We start from the raw sequence: 24157 nt of genomic DNA on the forward strand, positions 1-24157 counted from the left end.
TCAGCTCGAAGTGGTTATTTGACCAGGTGCCCTGGGAAGCGCAAAGCTGGAACATGAGATGGGAATCCTGAGCTCAGGTCTTGGTCTATGTCCAGGCTCTGGGCACAGGAGTGTTGTCCTATTGTCGAGTGTCTGAGTAGCACCTCGAGAGACCTGCTGTCCCCTGACAGCCTGCAAGCTGAGCCCTGGCCTCACCAAATGGGATTTCCTGCTTCCACTGTGCAGCCTTCCTGGGCAAGGACAGAGCCATGGAGGGCACAGACCAAATCCACCAGGGACACACCCCAGCCCCTAGCCTGGCGTTGGGGCAAGCAGGAGCTCAGTAAATGCTGAGGAGACTGGGGGTCAGGCTGGGTCAGGCTGAAGGCTGCAGGGTCTGCGGGGAAGAGGGCTAGGGCTGACCCCTCCTGCCTCCATGCTGTCTTGTCACACCAGCTTTAGGTCCTCAAATGGCCAGGGAACCCAGCTAAGCCACACCCAGACCCATGACCCACATCAACTGCCTTAGGGAATATGAGTGAAGCTGCCAAGTTTGTGATAATACTATCACGCAGCCATGGATGATTAATGAGAGAATAAGAGCAATCCCAGGAGACCAGTGAGGCGGCAAGAGGTGGCAGTGGTCTGGACCTGGGGCCGATGGGCAGGACAATGATGTTGTGGAAGTGGCTGAGGCGGGTGCGAGTCTGGTGTACTTTGTTTTTTCGTTTTTGTTTCTTTAAAGATTTTATGTATTTATTCACAAGAGACATAGAGAGGCAGAGACACAGGCAGAGGGAGAAGCAGGCTCCCTCCAGGGAGCCCGATGTGGGACTCGATCCCAGGACCCTGGGATCACGACCTGAGCCAAAGGCAGACGCTCAACAACTGAGCCACCCAGGCACTCAAGTCTGGTGTACTTTGAAGGCCTTGCTGATGAGTCGCTTATGGGGTGAGCTGTGGGTTACAGACCACATCTCTCCGTGGTGAGCGATGGGCTAGGCACCTGATGAAAGTGACTGTTCAATTCTAATTCTTACCCTTCACCATGAGCTGTGTCTGTTTCACATACAAGGAAAGTTCTGCCAAAGAATCTGGTCAAAGTCACTCTTTAAGTGGCAGGACCAGACTCAGGGGCCCTGAGTGTCACCAAGCTCTCTGCCTCCCAGGGAGCCCCTGGAAGGCTGGCGTGAGGAGGCCTCCTCCCTACCCCCACCCCTGCTGAGCAACAGCCAGACAGGGCTGAGATACTGCGGGTGCCAACTGCAGAAGCCACTTAATTGTTCATCTTTGGTAGCCCTCATGGTTTGAGGGGTGGAGAGCAGAGTCTCATGTCACATCCTGCTCTCATACTTGGTCCCTGATCCCTTCATGTCCAGCTGAGAGAGCTCAGGTGCACCTTTCTCTCCCCTCCCCACTCCTCTTGGCCTATAGCCATGCTCAGAAACACATCCACACCTTTAATATTCAAGTCCCTTCTAAACTGTTTAGCTCCTACGCATCCCTCAAAGTCCAGCTCATGTGGCCCTTCTGAGAACCCTGACTCCTTCCCCCAGTCAAAACTCATCACTCTATTCAATCCTTTGTAGTCACTAGAACTAACTTTCCACCTGATGGCAGCTGAGCCCTCTGTGTCTGACTCCCAACCTGATGCATGTGGGGGCTCAGGAAACATTTTGAGGGGGTGAGAGGGTGAGCGATGCCTGAGGGCTCCTCCATGCCCCACAGTACTGGCTTTCCCCAGCCCAGAGGGGCCCCTGGAGTGGGTCTGGGAGCCCTCTGAGGTAACAGAGCCCTATGAATAGTGGTCACCATGGCGACTCCAATGAACAGTGGAGGGGGGCTGCTCCCTGGCAACCACCCAGTGGTCTTCACCAGCAGTTCTGCAGTGTGGATCTGCACTCCTGGGCTTCAGCACACACCAGAGTGGTTCACGTGTTTTCTGACGTTATGAGAGAGAGTGGAGAGGTGAGGCAGAGACCTGTGGGGTGGACGGGGGTCTTCCAGGACCCGGGATTTCATCTCCCCTCTCTCCATTCAGGGCTGCTCGTGAGGGAAGAGTGCCCAGACGCAACGGGACCCCCTTCCCTGTCCTCCTTAACTGATGTCTCTTGGGACTTCCTCTCCAGATCAGAAGCTGGCAGTGAGTCCACACTTCTGCTCAAGCCGGTCTAGGCTGCTCTGGGCTGGGGGTGCCATTAGGGCAGATGGGACACTGCTGTGGGCACATCGGTTGGGTAACTGGAGATGGGGAACCGGGACAGGGCTGACAGCTCACTTGAAGGAGACAGAAGGTAAAGGGCTTGGTTTCAGTGCCACCTGGCTGAGGTCCTATTTCTTTTCTGAGCCTCACTTTCTCCATCTGTGAAAGAGGAGGAGTTATATTTTCTCTGAACACCTGAGTCCTTATGAAGACAGACTAACCTACTAGATGGGAGAATGTGTAACATATGAGCTATATTAGTTATCTCTTTCCATCTAACAAATTGCCCCAAAACTCAGTGGCTTAAGAACACTATTAAAAATTAATTAATTAATTAATTAATATTTTAGAGAGAGGGAAAAGGGCAGAGGGAGAGGGAGAAAGAGAATCCCAAACAGGATTCTGTGTTCAGCGTGAAGCCTCATGTGGGGCTCAATCTCACAACCTTGAGATCATGACCTGAGCCGAAAATCAAAAGTCAGATGCTTAAGCTACTAAGCCACCCAGGTGCCCCTAAGATTTTTTTTTTTTTAATCTCACAATCTCTTTGAGTCAGAAATACAGATGCAGCTCCAATAGGTCCCATATCTCAGGGTCTTCCATAGACTATAATCAAAGTTCAACTAGAGAAGGACCCCTTTCCAGGGCCACTCATATGGTAGGACTCAGTTCCTCATGGATTATTGATCTGAGAGCCTCAATTTCTCATGAACTGTTGGCCAGAGGCCTCCCTCAGATCTTTGCCACATGGGCCTCTCCAGAGGGCAGCTCACAACATGGACCCTTCTTCTATCAGAGTGAGGGAGCCACAAAGAGCCTGAGAGAGTGTGAACAAGACAGAGTCACAATCTTCTATATTCAATCTTCAATAACATTGGAAGTAGCTTCTCATCACATATTTAATTGGTTAGAAGCAAGTCAACAGGTCCAGCCTACACTCAAGGGGAAAGATTAAGCAAGGGTGTGAATTCCAAGGAACAGGATCCTTGGGAGCCATGTCAACTGCCCAACTTGGTGGCAGTTGGCCCTCTTGGCCCTGATAACATACATTGTTTCCATATGCAAAATACATTCATTTCTGCCCTACGATCTCCAAAAGGTTCAATCCATTACAGCATCAGCTCAAAATCTAGAACCTGGCTACAAATCAGGCCTGGGTGTGGATGAGGTTCCTTGAGTGTGGTTTCTTGGACTCAGTCCTATCTCCCCATCAGTAGATATTAGGAAACTAAACTATCTGTTCTGAACACACCACCATGCAATGAATGGTGTGGCTGACCTGGGATAAGGGCTATGAACATCCCTATTAAAAACTGAGGACACTGGAGACACAAAGGTGTCACTGGTCCATAGCAGTTCTGAAATCCAGCAGGGATTGTTGAACTTTTCCTGATTGGGTTTCATGGAGGGTAATTCTCCATGGCTCTCAGCTCTGCCCCACAGGTCCTTGCTTCCACTCTCTAATTTTTTTTTTTTTTTTGAGAAATAAAAAAAGGATAGCACATGTGTATGCTGAGTAGTTTTTTTTTTTTAAGATTTTATTTATTTATTCATGAGAATACACAGAGAGGAGAGAGAGGGGCAGAGACACAGGCAGAGGGAGAGGGAGAAGCAGGCTTCATGCAGGGAGCCTGACATGGGACTCGATCCCAGGTCTCCAGGATCACACCCTGGGCCGAAGGCAGTGGTAAACCACTGAGCCACCAGGGCTGCCCATATGCTGAGTAGTTTTGTCAGACTCTTCTGCTGGTAGATTTGAGGGTCCCCTAGACTCCATTTTGTACCGTCTGTCCCTTTTGCTGCAAGCTGGTAGTACTTTTGTTAATATGGTTTTCTCCAGAACTTAAGCCTACAGGGGCTTGACAACAGCTCTGCTCCCCTCTCTGGGACTCCTGGGAAGACACAGCACCTCTAGGTTTCCTAGACGACCTATTACCCCACTGAGGGGGGCGATCTGTGAGGCGCATCCTTATCTCTTTAAAGGGTCCTTTGTGTGACTGAATAATATGCTCTGAGCTTTTTATCTTTATAAGCTTTTCACAAAAGGTGGTACAGTCACAGCTTTGGCTACCTTTTTTGGATGGTGCTCTGAAGCTATTTCTTAATTTTAGCCTCTTTTGGCACCTGGGGAGGATGAGAATTTCCAAAACTATTAAGTCCTGCCTCTTTTATGTTTAATGGTCCTTCCTTCGATGCTTTTGTCTCCTGTCACATTTCACTACAAGCAGCAGGAAGAAACCAGGAGGTGCCTTCCATGCTTTGCTTGGAAATTTCCTTTGCTAGATCCCCTGGCTCATTAGTCACATGCTCTGCTTTCCATATAACCATCAATGACAGTGTCACTAGGTTCTGTTACTACATAACTCGGACACGGCTCCCTCAAGGTTCTGAGAACATGTTCTTTGTCTGCACTGGCAGTATCCTCCAAATCTAGATTTCTACTCGTTATCTGTTTAAGGCAATTTAAGCCTTTTCTATCATGTTCCTCAAATCCATCCATGCTCCAACCACTGCTCAGTTCCAAAGCCACTCCTGTATTTTTAGGTATTTATTATAGCAGCAACCCATTCTTGGTACCAAAATATGTTTGAGCTATTGCTGCATATTAAATGACCAGAAGACTTAGCAATTTAAAACTATGTGCTTAAAAAAAGTACAAATTTATTATCTCACAGTTTCTATGGGTTAGGATCCTGGGTATAGCTTGGCTGGGTCTTCTGGCCCTGGGTCTCCCACAAGCTATACTTAATGTATCAGCTGGGCTATGTTCTCATTTAAAGGCTCAATCGGAGAGGGATCCACTCCCATGTTCATTCAGGTGGCAGGATTCATGCAATTCTTTGAGAACTATTGGACCATGGGTCTCCGTTCTTTATGAGCTGTTGTCCTCTCCATAGGACCACTCAAAACATGGCAGCTGCTTCTGCCAGAATAAGCAAACAAGCCAAGAAGAGCCAGAGAAAGAATGTGAACAAGACAGAAGTCACTAATCTAATCTCGAAGTGACATCCTCCCATTTTTGTCATATTCTTTTGATCAGAAGCGAGCTGCTAAATCAAGCCCACACTCAGGGAGATGGGATGGAGAGTTAACACTGTGTATGAATACGGAAAGGATAGGGACCAGAAGCAGTACAGTCACACAGCACCACACAATTATTAAGTGTCAAAATGAGGGTGTTTCACTTTGTGATTTTTCAAAAGAATAAAATTTATCTTTTGTTAAAAGATTTTATTTACTTATTTGAGAGAGAGAACATGAGTCAAGGGAGAGTTGGAGGGCTAGGGAGAAGCAGGCTCCTCGCTGAGCAGGGCGCCCAACCTGGGCTTGATCCCAGGATCCTGAGATTATGACCTGAGCCTAAAACAGAGGCTTAACTGACTGAGCCACCCAGGCACTCCTAAAATTGATCTGGTTCTTAATGTGCTCTGAGCTTACCAGCAAACAAACTTGCTGGGTGACCTGACACAAGTCACTCCCCCTCTCTGAGCCTTGGTTTCTTTATAAAATGAAGAGATTGGATTAGGTCATCTCAAAAATCCCTTCCAGCTCGGAATTGCTGCTTCTATGCTTTCCTTTTTACAAAGATACTTAGTTCTTAGGCCGAGGCACTAAACATTCACTGTATACAATAAACTGTTTTACGTTTTCATATTAAAAGATTCACAAAGATCTTAAAAGACACTGCAATAAAATCAGATATTATGACTAAGAAAAAGTTCACTCGGAAAAGGAACACAAACCTGAAAGCCACAGAGGCTATTTGTAGATGTCAGAGCTGCTGCTCCTCAAAATTGGCCCAAAGGCCTGTCCTATGGAGCAAAGACTGAGCTCATAGCAGTGTGGCTCCTGCTCTCAGCTCTCCTATGTTGGCCAGGCTGGTTCCTTTCTGTCAAGCTGTTAAAAAGGACACAGTCTTACTTGCAGGGAGGCACATAGTCACCAGGATAGGGGGCCTTACCAAGGGCCTGCTGGGGAATCCTAGGGGGGCACTGGTTGCTGCAGATGGGAGAGAAGGTAAAAGGAAGAGGCTGCCAGGAAGAGCAGCTCAGGGCCCCCAGGGTGTTTGAGAAAGGTCTTTGGGTCATTGGCATGGGCTTTTCAGAAAGAGCAGAGTCTGCAGGGGTCCAGGGTGCAGGCCAGGGGGGATGGGTGATGAGGCCGGGGGCTTGCTGAGTACCAAAGAGCACTGGAAACAGTATGAGGGGACGTCTGGTTGGGGGTTGGGCATATGGTCACAAGCGTCCCTGATCAGCGCCCTGCTCATCCTCCTCTGCAGAGACTGTGTGTCATCTGAGACAACCAAATGTGTTTCTTTGTCTACAGGACTAAGCTTGGAATTACCCGTCCGAGAGCAAGAGTTGATGGAGCTGGGCCACCGAGCAGGTAGGACAGGCTGCCCAGGGACTTGCTGAATGCACAGTCAGGGTTTCTGGATGGGTGCCCTGTGGGCAGCAGGGAACAGCCTCTTTTCCTTCTCTCTCATCTCCCTTGGGCCTCCAGACCCACTGTGGGGCCTTGACTTCCTCCACAGAAATCAAAGGGAAGAGAACATGGCTGGGCCCCTCCATTCTGCCCCATTCAGTGCCCTTCTGGGGGCTCAGAGGAGACGTGTGCACCCAGAGGGCAGGGCTCACGGGGAACCCAGCAGGGGTCGGGTCTGGTCAGAGTGGAAGGTACCTGGAGGTCCTGAGTGAGCCTGGCCCAGGGAGTGCTGTGGCCCCAGGAGGCATGAAGGGAGTATTCCAGGCATGGGCAGCAATGAGGGCACAAGTCTGGAAGTAGAGCCGAGGGAAGTCCATATGGCTGCAGGGCTGGAGAGAGGCAGGTGTGGGAGGAGCACAGGCTGGGTCCCAGGCCTGATCCCTGAGTGGGGGCTCTGCCCTCAGGACAAGGGGACGGCTTTCAACACAGGGGTGCCTGGGGCAGGTCAGCTCTGGCAGGCCATCCAGTGACACTGCTGGAAGCTCTCTCCCACAACCCAAGGACCCAGGCCTCGTCAAATCTTAAATCAAATCCCAGCCTCTCCCAGGGTGGTTCTGATGCAGGTGCCTGGAGGGGCCCAAGAATCTGCAGGTGTAATGTGTGTGTGTGTGTGTGTGTGTGTGTGTGTGTGTAGGGAGTGGATTCTGATAAGGGGCCAAGCCGGGAAAACTGACCACTGAGCATTTGGGCCTCACACTCGCAAGTGAAGCTGGATTCACTTGGCCCATTTTACGGCCGAGGGGATGGGGGAACAGCAGGGCTCCGGGGAGGCTCCTGGGCTGCCGGCAGACACTCATTCATTCATTCAACACAGACTGAACTCCAAGAGGATTGGGGGGGCGGGGTGGAGTTTGTTTCCCTGTTGGATCCCCAGTGCTCGGCACAGCACTGATGCCGTAGGTGCTCCCCCAGTGGGTGAATCGGGGGGTATAGCGGCTCTCTGAGCCCAGCCCTGCCAGTGAAGCGCGCTCATCACCCCGAAGGGTGGGCAGCGGGGAGCAGGCGATTCCACTATAACATGCCCATAGATGAGGCCGTCGGGAAGGCGGCCTGGCGGAAACGGGGAGCTCTGCTCCTGGAGTCCCGAGCTGAGCATCCTGAGGGGCCCCAGGAGGAGCCCCTCACTGTGCTGGGCCCCAGGCCCCTCAGGAGCAGGAGAGGCTGTGGCTGAGCAGGTGGGTGCTGAGTGGGTTTCAGATGGGGCTTCCAAAATGGGGGGCCATTCCCTTCCTGAAAGCCTCCCTTGTCCCCAGAGGCACCTGCCATTTGCTTGGCTTCCTGCTCGCTGGGGCAGAACCAGAACTGGAGGGAGGAAAGGCCTTCTGGTCTCAGGCACAGATTTTCTCTCTGCCTTTTGTGTGGATGACAAAGGAGCAAGAATGAAATAGCATCTGATTTCGCAGGTGGGGGTAGGAGGGAGGGAAAGGAGGAAGCGGGCATCCGCGTTCTCAGTCTCCACTGCCCAGGGAAGGGTCTGCCTCTCCAGGGCTGGGCGAGAGGGGCTTTTCGCAGAGCACCATCATCACTTGGTGACAGCAGAGCAGGATTCGGTGAGAGCAAAATAAAACCCCCCAAAGCTGGTAAAACCCGCTGCTTTCCAGCAGCCTTTTCTGAAAAGGAAGCCTGGAACAATCTGAATGACCACCAGTGGGGCAGCTGCAAAATCCTGCCGGTTTGAAGGGGAAGTCAGGTCTGTGTCAGCCAATCCCCCAGGCACAAGGTGTTTTTTAACAGCAAGTTACAAAGCGATACTTAGAATCCAATCTCATTTATAAACAAAAGCAAAGCAAAACTATGAATCCTTCAGGAGGGCTGGAGGAGCCATCTAGAATATTTTGGAGGGAAGCTCACCAAATGTGTTTATAGCTGGGATTGAAGACTGGGGAGGGGGGGGGGTGAGGCCAAGGCTGTGGGGGGATAGAGTGGGGGAGGGGAACGGCTCCTCTTCTGCATTTTGCACAGAAAATACAGGAAAGAATAAAGTAAGAAAGAATTTCTGTACTACTCCGGGATTATAGCATGTAACACGTTATACAAATCGAGTGTTAAGTCACCATCAGCTTGGTTGTCAGAGGCACTGTTACTTATGTGGCTCACTCACCACAAAGAAAGAGAAAACAGAGAAAACATTGCCGGTTAGACCAAGGACTGTCAACTGTCAGATGCAGCCTGTTTAGTTTTATGAAAGCACAGAGAGGTCAAGGTCCCACAGCTAGGCCTCAAGGCTGGAGCGTCTTGGGCTGCAGCTCCTACTGTCAAAAATGGTGTGGGATGATTCTGTCCGGTGGGAGGCTTGGCCGACTGAATTACCTCCTTCTTCCGTCTCTCCTGATTTCCCACCCTACCTTCTGGGTCCTGGGATTTTTCTCCTCCCTGTCCCTTTGATGCGGGCTGGCTGGGTCTGAGGACCCAGAAGCAGGGCCGGGGAGGGGGGCGCTAGGACCAGCCAAGAGGGCCTTTGGCTTTGTACAGCATAGAAATCCAACGTGTGCTGAGAAGAAATGAGAGCAGAGTTTGCAAGAGAGAGAGAGAGAGAGAGAGAGAGAGAGAGAGAGAACATACAGAGTGTCTGGAAGACCCAGAAAAGGAAAGCAGAATGAGTCTCATCTGTGCACAGGGCCTGGAGCTTTTACTGAGGACCCAGTGCATGGTCCCCTCAGGCATCCAGGAATGAGGGTGAGTGGTTAGGTGTTCCTCCTAAGTCACTGACACCCGGAACCAGGGGTCCTGGTGAGTCGGTGGTCTTGGAAAATGTTCCTGTCATTCCTTAGATATGATCTGTTGTGCTGGAAGACTCCAAAGAAATCGTTAAATCCTTGACCTTTACGAGGAGGACAGACACGATCTGTTCTGTAAGGCGTGTGTGAGGCAGTGGGGTGCAGGTCTCTGCAAGAACAGAGGCAGCAAAAGGAGCCAAGAAAGCAGTTTTTCTAGGAGTTTCCCTGCCTCCCCTTCCCTTGCTGTTCTGGGGCTCTGGGGCTCTCAGTCTGTCTCTTCCTCCTCCCCACCCCCATCGCTCTCTCCCTTCCTGCCCCCACTCTGCACCTGTCTCTCTCTCTCTCTCCCCTGCCCTGTTCAGGTACCACTACTTTGACCAGGGCCCATGGAAGGGCCAACAAAAAGGATGGCCAGCAGGACACGGACCCCTGGAGAACTGCCCGCAGCCCTTTGAACACCTCCAAATTCAAGTACCAGGCCCCAGTCTCCCCACAGCATTCCCTGTGCCGGGGAGGCAGCCCCCTAAGGCAGGCCCACGTGAAGGAGGTCCAGACTCCACCCCCATCGGCCAACAGCAGGGACTGTCTGTCCCCGGGGATGGACCCACAGCACGGGTCCCTGAAGAAGGGAGGCTACAGACCCTCCTCAAGGGAGAGCAGGGCTTCTCCTCAAGAGGGGGCTCAGCCGGACCAGGGGCTGAAGGGGGGCCCCAACACAGGAGCCCAGGGCCAGAGGAGCAGCGTCATTCCAGATAACATTCGTCACAAGTTTGGGAGCAGCATGGTGGACCAGCTGGTCTCCGAGGACCAGGTATCAGAGTGGGCACAGGACGCTGAGGGTGGCAGGAGGGTTATGCGTGGAGACTGCTCTTGAGCAGAGTCCCTACGATGATATCATTAGAGAGGAGCGTTGACTAGGCCCTTGCCATGTGCCAGCGGAGCCCACTTTATAGTCTTCGCATAAAACAAATTCATTCGATGTTCCCAGTGAGGAAGAAACTATTATCACCATCCTATGGATAAGGAGCCCAAGGCTTAGAGGAAGGGGTTAAGTAAATGAACCAAACTCACTCAGTTCTACGGGATAAGGATCCAAGCTGGGCCAGCATATTCTGGATGCCTGGAGCTTACTGACCTTTCAGGTATAAGTCTGGTGTTAGATTAGATGCTCTTAACTTGAACAAGTCTCCTAAAGGAGACAGCATTGGCTGGGATCAGAAGACTGGGGTTTGAACCCTGGCTCTGCCCCCTGAATGTTGGGTGACTTTGAAGGAGTTACTTCCGCTCTCTGGGCTCTAGTCTCTGCCTCTGTAAAGCGAGGCAGTTGACTAGACCAGGCTGACAAATACATGGCATGCATAGCCCAACGTCCCTAGACTGCATTCATGGCAGTCATCACTAGTCAATGCTGGCACTTTTCCCCACCTGCTACATTATTCTAGGTAGTCACTATTGATCAACTGAAAGTTGAGATAAAACTGCTATTTCTGGTCAAATACTAGGAATTGCTCTTGTTCTGGTGTTTTGAGACATGTTCTCAAAAGCCATTATCTCCACCTCCATAGCGACTACATCTTGCAGTAGGCCAGCCCAAGTTATGGCTTCTTTTTGAAGAAGGGTGACACGATCTGCTCAAGTCACACTGAGCAAGTGGGATCCCCAGGATCACAAAGGCTGTGGGCTGGGTCTCCCTCTACCTTGTCGTCTTAAGGTGTGGTGACCACCCTCACCTGCTAGTCTGGGAGGTCACAATCTTAAATATCCTGTCCCGCTAGGAAGATCTTGTCCCAATTTGAGGCTGGCTCTATGGTTGCTATCTCTCATTGCTCCTCTTGGCCCTGGAAGCCATCATTTCTCTCTTGGGCCATCATCATCCTGGGCTTGAATCAAGAGATCTGTTTTTTTTCTGTCTACCTTTGACACATCACATGGCTTTGTCCCTGAGCCAGCAAATATCAGAGAGGAAGCTACTTCAAAAACCATCCAGTTTGGCCCCTCGCCCCCATTTTACAAGCATGGAAACTGAGGCCCAGAGAGAACCAGAGACTCATCTAATGTCAGCAGCTGGGTTACTGCAGAACTAGGACTTGAACCCGTTTCCTGGCTCAGGCCTGGGCTCAGCCACTTGAGCCTCCCAGTTGCCTCCTCAGTAGAGGAAGGAGTTGGCCCCAGTGGAACCTAAGGAGCCACCCAGAGCTGACTTGGGTGATGCCTCTGTTCTAGAGGCAAGTGGGGCCCTGTGGTTCACTAGCTGTGGTGACAGGGTGAGTCCTGCCCTGAGGCCTGGCTTCCTCATTTATAAAATGGCAGGAGTGATTATGAAGCCCTTTCCTGATGGTGTAGAGTAGGTGCTCAAGGCAGGAAGGTTACTGTACCCAGTGCCTGTGTGGGAGGTGGGGTGAGGGGTGGAGGGCCTTCAGCTCTTCCAGCTCCCAGCCCTGGGCCTGGTTGAAGGCTGCAGGGTAGGGGTGGGGTAGGGGGTGGTGAGGGCAGGGTGAGACGGAGGAGGGAGGTTGGAGGCGAGATGGGGCTGACCCTGCTTCTCTCTCTATCCCTTGTCTCTTCTCCCTTGCTCGCTGCTCAGGCTCGAAGGGCCATCGGTGAGGTCTTTGAGGGCCAGAAGAGGGCAAACTCGTGGCCCAGCAGGATCCAGAGTCCCATGGAAATCACCTCCATCTTCTCAGACTACTATGATTTGGGCTACAATATGCGATCAAACTTGTTTCAAGGTCAGGCCAAGGGGCAAGGGTGGGGACTGTCAGCACCTGTGGTCCCCAAGCCACCCTTCCCTGGACCCCTATGGGGTCTGAGATCCAAGATGTACTCCTGGGGACACGGGATGCTCCTTGCATGGCCACCAAGGCCCCTTTCTGAGCCAGGCCCTGTGCCTTGTGCTGGGAACATTCAGGTTCCAGGAAAATCTGCTCTCATCATGCACATGATCCACCTCAGTTGGCAAATAGCTCCTCACTCCCTCGAGTACCTCTAAGCTGCCAGAGGGAGGCCCAGGCAGCCCTGGCCTCAGCACCTCTGGTCAGAGCGACAATATCAGGCTTCCTAGGTTCAAAGCTCAGCTCTGGCACATCCTGGGTGTGGCCTCGGGCAGGACACTTCACCTCTCTTCACCTGCCCTCACCTCGGGCAGGACCCTTCAAGAAGGCCTCAGTCACCTTCTTAGCACCATGGGGATAATCATGATGACGTGGCCCTCACCAGGTCCTTGATGGCTCTCTGAAGTGCCTCCTGGAGACTCTTGGCCTGGGACTTGAAATGAGTAGCTGGCAGGCTATTGTTTTTCCTTCCCAGAGCCATGGTGGCACCGCCTGGGGAGCAGGGTGGATTGGAGGTTCAGACATCAATGCAGAGTATTTCCTGAGGGTCTACCATAGTCCTGTTTGTTTGGGGTGACAGCTAGTAGCTCCATCTCATGGGCTCATCGGAAACAGTTTGCCCAAGACCACTCAGTACTAGGAGGTGGGCCAGAGCTCAAATTCACATTTTCCTCCTGCCTCCAAAGCCCCAGTCTTTCCTCGGTTTCCAGTCACCTCCTCAGCCCTGACCCTGTTTGCAAGCTGTTTAATGGACCACTCGGCTGGGGGTCCACAGCCAGCATGGAAGGGGCTTCTCTCGGCCCCCATGTTCCAGTTTCACCTCATCGCAAAACATGACATCCTTCCGGTGCTCTTCTTTCTTCCCTCCATCCTGCCAATCTCTCTCCAGTGCCCCCACGGCCTGGCAGACATTCGCACCTGGCTCAGATCCCCGTCACCGAAGGAACCAGACAGCCCCTGGAAGCCTTTCTGGCTCTTTCTTTGAGCTTGGAGAAGGGGTGGTGCTGGAGGAGGAAGAGAGAATACAGCTCAGATTGTCCTCTGTTCTGGGCCTCGGGGTTCCTGCCTTTCACTTGTCTCCTTAATAATTATCACCCGAGAGTGTACACAACCTTGTCTGGTAACATCTACACAGGGTGAAAGAGTAGCATAAAACCATTTGGCACCTGTCACCAGCCTGCGAAATACAACCTTGGCAGCTGTGCCAGAGGTGGTGCTGGAGCCAGCGCAAACCAGCTTGCACCTGCTCACAAAGGTCAATTGGTAAGTTTTCCTTAACCGATTGACATTACGACGCTATATCACAGTGAACCACAGTGGTATTTATACTCCAGACCCTGGCAAGCACCATAAATCCGGGCTTCAACTTTGGCACCAGCTGCCAGTGTGCCTCGCCCATGCATCCCTCTTATTTCCACCCACGCCCTCAACCCTGCGCTTGCTGTTCCAGGTTGTGTTTGAACAAGAGTGGCAGAGGAGAAATCAGACGGGAGGAGATACGGGCTAGGTGGGGAAGGCTGCCAGAAAGTCTTTTCTCTCGGTGGTGGGGGGCATTGGGAGCCAGGGGAGTGTCTCAAGCAGGAGAACGGCCTTGTTTGGCGTAGGTTCAAGGACCATTCTAGTTGCCGTAGAGAATAGTTGCGGGGGAGCTGGGGCAGAGACGGGGAGACTCAGAGGAGTTGACTACAAAAATCCAGGTGGGACAGATGATGGTGGCTTGTCTGGGGGAGCAGGGCTGGGTGCTCCCTTATGACTCTGGGAGCACCATCATGCAATAGGGCAACGTGGAGAGGTAAAGGTGGTGAAGGTGGCCAGATGCAGTAGGATTCTGGATGTTTGTAATCTGGAGCACATAGAATTTGCTACTAACTGGATTTGGGTGTGGGACGCCTGGGTGGCTCAGCAGTTGAGCATCTGCCTTTGGCTCAAGGTGTGATCTCAGTCCGAGGATGAGTCTCGCGTGAGGCTCCCTGTGAGGAGCCTGCTTCTCCCTCTGCCTGTGTCTCTGCCTCTCTCTGTGTGTCTCTAATGAATAAATAAATAAAATCTTTTAAAAAAATAAATGGATTTGGGTGCATGAGAGAGGAATTAAGGTTGATTTCAAGGTTTTTGACCTGAAAACCTGGGAGGTTTATTTCCTGAAAGAGAAGGTTCCAGGAGGAGGGGATGGAGAAATCCCATCCCATGCTGAGTCATAAAGCAAATCTTTTACCTAATCTTCTAAAATATTTAGTTTTGTTTTTCGTGTCTAAGCCTTTAATCCACCCAAAGTTGATTTCTGTTGTCATTGAGAAGCAGGGATATCCGCATTTTAAATTTCAGCTTGACTAGATTTTAGTTTCTTTATCTCTGCAGTAGGGATTCTCTAGTGCCTTCTATGTTGTTGTTGTTGTTTTTTTTTTTTCTCAAACCCAGCTAGTATCCTTATAATCATTGTTTTAAATTCTAGTTCAGGCATCATCTATCTGCATTGATTAAATCCCTGGCTATGAGCTCTACTTCCTGTTCTTTCTTTTGAGGTGAATTTCTCCATATCATCATTTTGTCCAGAAAAGAAAAGATGAAAGAAAAAACCCAACAAAACAAAACAAACAAACAAAACTAGATCCTGGGTGTGTTTTAGTCTGCTTGTTAAAAGAATCCAGGGACCTCTGGGTGGCTCAGTGGTTGAGCATCTGCCTTGGGCTCAGGTCATAATCCTGGAGGAGTCTTGGGCTCAAGTCCCTCATTGTGGCCTTTGCCTCTGTGTCTGCCTCTCTCTGTGTGTCTCTCATGAATGAATAAATGAATGAATGAATGAATGAATAAATAAATAGAATCTAGATCCAAAAACAAAACAAAATAAAATGAAAATATATATAACCATAAAAAATTTTAAAATAATAATAAGAGTTAAAGGAATTTTTAAAAGAAATAATAATAATAAAGAATAAAAGTAAAAGTAAAAAGGAAGCTAGAGGCTGTTTCCCTTGGGGCCGAGGCTTTGCAGCCCTCTGTGGCCAGCAGCCTTGGTGCCAGCGTGGTGTTTATGCGGGTTTGTGTCGGTGGGGACGCGCCTCCGGGGCTTGGGCATGCGGCTCGGTGTAAGCAGCTCCGGCCTCCGCTGGGTGGCGCCGTCTGGCTCCCCGAAGGCTTTGGGCGCGGGTGCGCAGGGCGAACGTGCGGTGCCGGCTCGCGAGCCCCAGAGCCGCAGGCTTGCGCCCCTCTCTTCGGCAAGTCATCACTCCTGCCTCCCGGGGCAGGAACTGCGCTCACGCTGCCACCTGCGCTGTTGAATGTCAGGCGTGCGAGGCTTTCAAAACTCCCAGGCTTCAGGGACTCGCGCGCGGCCACCCGCAGTGACCCCCCGGGGAGGGTCTCGCTGCGCTTCTGCCACTTGCTGGCGGGTCCCAGGAGAGGATGGCAGGAGCGCCCCGCCGTCCCCGGTGGCAACCGCAGCCCGAGGGCGGCTCGCGCCCCCGGCGGCTTCCCCGCTCCCACGCCCGGGCACCGCGCCGCCCTTCCCGCGACCCCGACCCGGGAGCCCCGGGCCACCCAGCCCCCCGCACTCCGCGCCACCCACCGCGGAGCCCGCCCTCCCACCGCGGCATCTTCCGCTGGGTCTCCCCCAAGACAACTCTGCGCCCCTTCCCTCCCAAAGGTCACTTTTCCACTCGCAGCCTTGCAGTTTCTCCGACTGATTTCTCGGGTGCTCAGAATGATGTGCTAAGTATCCAGCTGCGTTGGAGGGAGGAGACCAGCTTAGGGCCCCCTACCCCTCTGTCAGGCCCCGCTCCTACCTCCTCTGCTAGGCTACTTTAGAACTTCATTTTTTCTTTTCTCGTTGCTTCTTACAAATGGTATCTTTTAAAAAATTACATCGTCTAATTCTGCTGCTTGCATACACAGATGGGGTTTTCAGTCTTGCATATTCATCTTTTATCCTGAAGTCTGGTTCTGTTAGCTTACTAATTCCAATAATTTGTTTGTAGGTTCTCTGGGGCTTGTTTTTAGTACTAATAGTGGCCGCACTTATGCACAACAGATGATATGTGTCACCAGGCATGGCTCTAAGTATTTTACTTTATTTTATTTTATTTTATTTTATTTTATTTTATTTTATTTTATTTTATTTTATTATTTTATTTTATTTTATTTTTTAAAGATTTTATTTATTTATTCATGAGAGACACACACAGAGAGAGAGAGAGAGAGGCAGAGACACAGGCAGAGGGAGAAGCAGGCTCCATGCAGGGAGCCCGATGTGCGACTCAATTCCGGGACTCCAGGATCATGCCCTGGGCCAAAGGCAGGTGCTAAACCGCTGAGCCACCCAGGGATCCCTTCTCTAAGTATTTTAGATACATTTTGATTTTCACATAGTCATGGGTACTATGATTTTTTTTTTTTTTTTTTTTTTAGGGGAGAAACGTTGATGATGGGAAATGTTAAATAACCCGTTTAAGGCCACACAGCTAGGAATGGTCAGAGATGGGATTTAGATTCTGGCAACCTAGGGCTGAGTTCACATTATTTTTTAAATATTTATTTATTTACTTGAAGGGGACCATGAGTGGAGGGGGAGCCAGAGGGGAGAGAATTTTCAAGCAGACTCTTTGCTGAGCACAGAACCCAACTCGGGGCTCGATCTCATGACGCTTAAGATCATGACCTGAGTTGAAACCAAGAGTCTGAGCCAGCCAGGTGCCCCAACTATGGGTGCAGTTTAAAGCATAAGGGTAACAGCTCCCTCCTCTGCCACCTGCCAGGTTCAGGTCAGGTTTCACAGGTACCTGGGCAGCCTTTCCAGTATGTCTCCTGCTGCAGTACCTGCCTTTTGCTCACGGTTTCTGTGCTTTTCTTTATACTGTTAGCCTCTATGTGCGAACCTCTAAGCAATGGTAACTAGACCTGTCTGGGTGAGCCTCACAGAGAAGGTGGCTTTTGAGTAAAGACCTGCTGGAGGGGAGCAGGTCACCTGTGCATTGCAGTCAAGCAGAGGGACCATGACCATGCTGGGTACATTGTAGGGTTTTGTACAGAGGAGTGACTTAGGTTTCAAAGGATCCAACTGGCTGTTATGTTGAGGCTGGACCGAGGAACACAGTGGGTGTGAGAGAAGAAGCAGGGAGACCAGTGAGAAGGATCAGACGAGAGTAGGATTTTAATTTAAATGACTTCAGGTTGCTCTTCTATCTACCAGGCCACACCTGGGCTATGGAGCACCCTTGCCCCCTGCAGAAGGATGACTGGCCTGTGCACTCTCTCTGCCCTGTCATCTTGGACCAGTGCCTTTTGCTCCAAGCCTTGGTAGCCCCCAGACTCTCAGGCTATACATCAAGCTCCCCAGGTAACCCCACTGTGGAACCTCTAATTCGATTTTACATGAGAAATGGGCCCCACCTTGGCTTTGACGGTGGGAGAGGTGACTCCGCATATAAAAAGCCAAAGAAGTCCTCTCAGAAACATCCTTGCCAGTTTCCCAAGTCGGACCATTTCACACCCTGATGCTAGTACATTCCTTGGACAGATTTTTAGATGCCAACTTGGAATTTCCATCCAGAGGCAACTGCTTCACAGCTTGCTTAGATTTCTGATCTCCGCCATCATTAGGCCTTCACTCTAAATTCTTTCTTTCTTTCTTTCTTTCTTTCTTTCTTTCTTTCTTTCTTTCTTTCTTTTTCTTTCTTTCTTTTTTTCTCTTTCTTTCCTTTCTTTTTTCTTCTTTCTTTCTTTCTTTCTTTCTTTCTTTCTTTCTTTCTTTCTTTCTTTCTTTTCTTCTTTCTTTCTCTCTTTCCTTTCCTCTTTCCTTTCAAGATTTTATTCCAATTCTAGTTGGTTAACATACAGCATAGTACTTGTTTCAGAGGTAGAATTTAGTGATTCATCAATTATATACAACACCCAGTGCTCATCCCAGCACATGCCCTCCTTCATGCCCATTCCCCAGTTACCCCCTCCCCCGACCCCCGTCCCCTCCAGCAACCCTCAGTTTGTTTGCTAGAGTTAAGAGTCTCCCATGGTTTGTCTCCCTCTCAATTTTCATCTTGTCTTATTTTTTCTCCCTTCCCCTATGTTCATCTGTTTTGTTTCTTACATTCCACATGAGTGAGATCATATGGTATTTTGTCTTTGACTTATTTCACTTAGCATTATACCCTCTAGTTCCATCTGTGTCTTTGCACATGGCAAGATTTCATTCTTTTTGATGGCTGAGTAATGTCCCCTTGTATAAACATCATTTTCCCCCCAGATTATATTTTTAAGTAATCTCTACACCCAACATGGGGCTCAAACTCACAGCCCCAAGATCAAGAGTACCACACTCTACTGATTGAGCCAGCCAGGAGCCTCTTTAGTCCAAATTTCCTTTTTTTTTTTTCTAAAGATTTTATTTATTTGAGAGAAAGTGAGAGAGCTAGAGAGAGCATGAGCACAGGGAGAGGGAGAAGAGGACTTCCCACTGAGCAGTGAGCCTGACACGAGGCTGGATCCCAGGACCCCTGAATCCATGATCTGAGCTGAAGGCAAAAGCTTAACCTACTGAGCCACCCAGGTGGCCCTCAAATTTCTAACAACTTTCTGTCATGTTAGCATTTAAAGCCATAAATACCAAACAATGAAAACTGCTCTAAAACTGTGGGTTTCTAGCTGGATGGTGGTGTCGTTAGTGAAAGTGGCCTGTCATGGTTTCTGTTCTTCAAAATTGCTGGAGACCTGCGTTATAGCCCAGCAGACAGTCAATTTTTGTAGATGATTGATATGTGTTTGAAAATAATCTCTTGAGTTCAGAGTTCTGTGTTTGTCTGATAGAGTAGGCTTGTTAAGTATTCCTATATGCATCTCCTAATGTCTTGTTAATATTCTTTGCTTGATCTGTTAATTACTACAGATGTATCTTTACGTCTTTCCCGATGACAGCAGATTTGTCAATTTTTCCTTGTAGCTCTGGGAATTTTGCTTTATCTATTTTGAGCTTATTCTAATGCAGCAGGTTTAGAACTATTACATCGCCTGAATGAATTGCAGTCGTTTTAATTTTTTTAATTTTAATTTTTTAATTTTTAATTTTTTTTGCAGTCGTTTTGATTTATCTCATATTTTTATCTCACGATGCCTTTGCCTTACAGCCTATTTGTCCGATATCAATAAAACCAAAAGTGACCAGCCTGCTTTTGGTTGGTATGTGCTTGGCACTCTTTTTCTATACTTCCATGTTTATCCTTTCTCTGTGTCCTTTTGTTTTAAGTATGCTGTATATAATACATATTTGGAAAATATTTTCTGGAGTCTAATCATAGTTTTTAATCAACAGGGCTTAGTCTATTTATATTGTCACTAATCCCTGATACATGTGGAATTATTCCTATGACTTCATTTGATGTTTTCTGTTGGTGATGCTTTTTTTTCTCCTTCCTTCCTTGTTTTGCATGCGAGTGAAGTTTCTTTTTTTTTTTTTTCTTTCCAGTTTGTGTCTTTAATCTCCCTATTTTTTTAGTGGTTACCTTTGACATTTCTACGTGCATAGCTAATACATTCTAAGGTTAAACACGATATTTAGGCTTTCCTGGATCATGTAAAGACACTAACAGGCTTCAATTTTATTCTCTCTGCCCCCATCTCAGCTTATATGTTATTATTTTACAGAATTTTAATTCTCCAGAATCCAAGCAGTTTAAGCTGTGGATTCTGGAGACACAGGGTCTGGGTTTGGGCCCTCAATCTTTCTAATACCAGCTGTGTGACTTTAGACAAGTGACTAAACCTTTCTGTGCTTCCATGACTTCAACACGAAAGAGGGATAATAATCATACCTACTTCTCAGGGATGTTGAGAAGATTCTGTGAATAAGTTCTATAAAGTTCTGGGAACTGTGCACTTGGCACACAGTAAATCTTCAAAGATAGAGATCACCGTCATTATTTTATCCCATAAATCATAACCCATGATATTATGTACAATATATATACATAATATATATATGTATATATATTATACACTTCTAAGATTTCTTTGTTTCTGGCATTTTAAGTTTTACTTGGGTGTGGTGAGCTAAAGAATTCTTTTTACATATGGGAATTGGGAAACTAACTCATGAACCTAAGAATTCATATATTGCACTAATTCTGGAAAGATTCTAGCTATGATTATCTTTTCAAATGCCTCCTCTCCCAGTTTCTCCAATCTCACCTTCAGAACTTCACTTACACTTATATATCAGACCTCCTCAATCAACCTTCATCTTAGCATTTTCACATTTTCCACATCTTTTTCCATCCTCTGTGCTGCATTCTAGTTAATTTCTTCTTTTCTTCTTCTTCTTTTTTAAGCAGGCTCATGCCCAATGTGGAGCCAAATGGAGGGCTTGAACTCATGACCCTGAGATCGAGACCCTGAGATCGAGATCTCAACTCATGAGCTGAGATCCAGTCAGATGCTTAACCGACTGAGCCACCAGGTGCTCCCTAGTTAATTCCTTTAGCTAAATCTTCCAGTTGACCACTTTGTTCTTAGCTGCATCTAATCTGCTATTTTCTCTGTCCCCTGAATTTTCTCTTAAACATTCTGATGCCAGTTTTCAAACTTTAAAGAGAGAATAATTTAATGACCACTATGTTGCACTTGTCACCTAGCATCAGCAATTAATCCATGGCCAATCTTATTCTATCTTTTCTCCCACCGACCCATCTGCCCACCCTGCATTATTTTAAAGCAAATCCCAGACCTCTTATCATCCATTGAACTTATTTTTCAATTACTAAAGGTTTCATTTCTGAAATATCATTTGCTTCTTTTACTAATCTGTTAAATACACTTACTCTGTATTCTGTGACTGAGTGTTTGAATCTGCTATCTTTTGGGATTTGGTCCTCTGATGTTTCCACTGACTCTTGATCCTGGTAACATTTCTTTGTGTGTGTATTTTAACTGTACACATAGAAATAAATTTTCATTTTTTTAATTTAAATTTTAGTTAGCATTCAATGCAATATAAAAGAAATACATTTTCTTTTGTAAAAAAAAATTTTTTTAATTTGAGACAGAGAGACAGAAATAGCAAGAGAACATGAGCCAGGAGGAGAGGGAGAAGCAGGGTCCTCCTGAGCAGGAAACCTAACACCAGGCTCGATTCCAGGACTCTGGGATCATGACCTGAGCCAAAGACAGATGCTTAACCAACTGAGCCACCCAGACGCCCCTAGAAATGAACTTTCTGAAAATATGGGTATTAATTGTCCCATACTAGATGTTCCAACAAATTTCTAGTAATCTTCCCAATCTTGCAAGAAAACTTTATCCCTTTGAATAGATGGAAACCAAAGTCATGAGAGGTTAAAACTTGACTGAGGCCACACTGTTCATAAGTGCCAGAGCTGGTGTTTGAACCCAGGCCCACCTCCCCACATCCCTACCCTCTCATAGTTCACCATCCATAGGGAAAACTGACACCTGGGTATGAATCCCTGAGTGCCTGACCTTCATTGACTTGGGGCTTCTGGGGATTTCTTCATGGGGTTCCACAGGGGCCCCCCAGGAGACGAAGAGCCTCATGAAGGCCTCCTATACTCCAGAGGTGATTGAGAAATCAGTGAGGGACATAGAGCACTGGCATGGCAGGAAGACGGATGATCTGGGTATGTTCGGGGGCTGGGGCACGGGAGGCGGGTGCTCCCCTACTTGGGTAGGGCATGTTGGCCCCAAGGTGCAGAGGGAAACCAGAGGAACAGGTGGAGCTCTGGGGTGGGCCTGGAAGAGGCATGGATCACCAATGGGGCCCGGGCACCCCAGATGTCCTCTGGGTGATCTGGGCTGGCTCTTTCCTTGCCCTCTGTAGGACGGTGGCACCAGAAAAATGCTATGAATATGAACTTACAGAAAGCATTGGATGAGAAATTTGGAGAAAAGAGCAAAAGCAAGAGCTCAAAGTACTAGATACGACCAAGAAGAGTGCCCTCCACTCAGAGAAAGAGCTAAAATTTAAAAAAAAGGCACACATCTGAATGTTCTCCTCCTCTTGTGGTCTCTCTTCATGTCGGGGTGGGGGCAGACTGTGGTGCTGGAAAGACCAATGGAGGGAGGAGAGAAACCCTGAGAGCCCAAGCTCTCCCCCAGACCTTCCGCCTAGACATACACCCCTTCCCTCATAATTCCAGGGCAGGATGTGGGAGCTGAGCACTGCCTGGCCTCTCCCTCATGCCCTGTGGGAGGGGTCTCACAGAGGATACTGTAGAAGCTTACTTGCATGCCCTTCCTAGCTGAACCCCAATTATTTCCAGACACTCATTCCTTCCCCAGCTCCCGAATCAGGCATATGCTGCCCACCTCCAATTGCAGGGGTGGGTTTGATTGGTCTCTGGGTAATTCTCGCCTCTCCCCCTGCACACACAAACTGATTGGTTCAGAAGTGGGCGTATGACTCAATTTGGGCCAATGAGATGCAAGGAGAGTGTGGGTGTGTGGAACCTTCTGGGAAATTCTCTTCTCTGCTGGGAGAGCTGGGAAGCATCCCTCTCTCCTGTTGTGTTGAGTGAGGAATGATGCAGTGCAGACTGCTCCTGGCGGACAGTCTGGGACAGGAGGAACTGGAGACACTGAGGCACAATCTGGGTTCTCCTTGACCTCACTGAGCTGCTCCATCCACCTGGCCAGAAGCCACCACCTCTTATAATGCAAGTTTGGGCAACTTTTCATTGTTTAAGACAAAGTCATCGTTAACCAATCAGGGTCTCTGGCAATAACAAGAGAGGAACCTAGGAATTAGGTTCCCAGGGAAGAGTCCCCCAGAGATGGGGTTCCAGTTTAGACAGTCTTGTCTGCCAGCTGATCTTGAAGCACTTTATCTGGTGGGTCTCCAAACCAGCAGCACATCCCACCCTGCAGGTCACTGACGTGCATTCTCAAAACATGTTCCACTCATGGGTTGTTATTTCCTGTGTTTCCAAACCACCCTCAAACCTAGAGGCTTAAAACAACAATGATTATTTATTTGCTTTTGATTGTGCAATTTGGCTCAGTGTGGCTCCTTTCTGCACCATGTGACATCTGCTGTGAAAATGACCTCTTCTCTTGCATGCCTGGGACCTCAGCAGGGATGAGTGCCATAGCTGGAGGCTGCTTGGGCTTTACTCTTTCTGTGTGGGGCCTTTCCTTGTGGCTAGCTTAAGCTGCTTCTTGACTTGGTGACTGTGTCCCAAGAAGCGGCTTTCCAAAGGGACAGGACTCTAATGTGTAAGAGCTTATCACACCTTGCACTGGTTTGTTACTGTCCCTGTAGTCAAAGGAACATATGGCCCAGCTCAGACTCATAGTAAGAGACTGCACAAGAGTATTACTACAGGCAGGACAGGTTCAAGGGGATTCACCACAGTAACAGACTACCATGGTGATCATGATGCTTTGGAAAAATTGAAAGCAGATAACTGTCAGGAAAAGGGAAACCACAAAAAGGAAAGACTTTAAAGATAGGATGGAAGGGGGATCTCTGGGTGGCTCAGTGGTTTGGCGCCTGCCTTTGGCCCCGGGGCACGATCCTGGAGTCCTGGGATCGAGTCCCACGTCAGGCTCCTGACATGGAGCCTGTTTCTCCCTCTGCATGTATCTCTGTCTCTCTCTCTCTCTCTCTCTCTCTATGTCTACCGTGAATAAATAAATAAAATATTTAATAAAAAAAAGATAGGATGGGAACAGGATGCAGCATGGGGAAGTGAGTGGCTTAATTTTGATTGGGTACCTAATTATGTGTGAGGTGTGGAGTTCAGCTCAACTTCTTTATTGGGTACGTAACCTCTACAAGATGCTATGCTTGTTTTTTGTTGTTGTGGTGGTGGTGGTGGTGGTTTTTTTTTTTGTTGTTGTTGTTGTTGTTGTTTTAGATTTTATTTTATTCATGAGAGACACACACAGAGAGGCAGAGACATAGGCAGAGGGAGAAGCAGACTCCCTGCGGGGAGCCTGATGTGGGA

At 48.8% G+C, this 24157-nt stretch overlaps 1 protein-coding gene across 1 annotated transcript; it reads left to right on the plus strand.

Moving 5' to 3' along the window:
* Window positions 1-1795: 1795 nt before the first annotated feature.
* CIMIP4 (ciliary microtubule inner protein 4) lies at window positions 1796-22196 on the plus strand. The gene is made up of 7 exons (XM_077914643.1): window positions 1796-1947; window positions 2021-2122; window positions 6509-6568; window positions 9747-10195; window positions 11969-12113; window positions 21719-21829; window positions 22030-22196. The coding sequence occupies exons 3-7, from the start codon at window positions 6547-6549 to the stop codon at window positions 22125-22127; spliced, it is 825 nt and encodes a 274-aa protein (XP_077770769.1). The 5' UTR covers window positions 1796-1947; window positions 2021-2122; window positions 6509-6546; the 3' UTR covers window positions 22128-22196.
* Window positions 22197-24157: the final 1961 nt, after the last annotated feature.

Source organism: Canis aureus, chromosome 11, assembly GCF_053574225.1.
Source record: "Canis aureus isolate CA01 chromosome 11, VMU_Caureus_v.1.0, whole genome shotgun sequence".
NCBI lineage: Eukaryota > Metazoa > Chordata > Mammalia > Carnivora > Canidae > Canis > Canis aureus.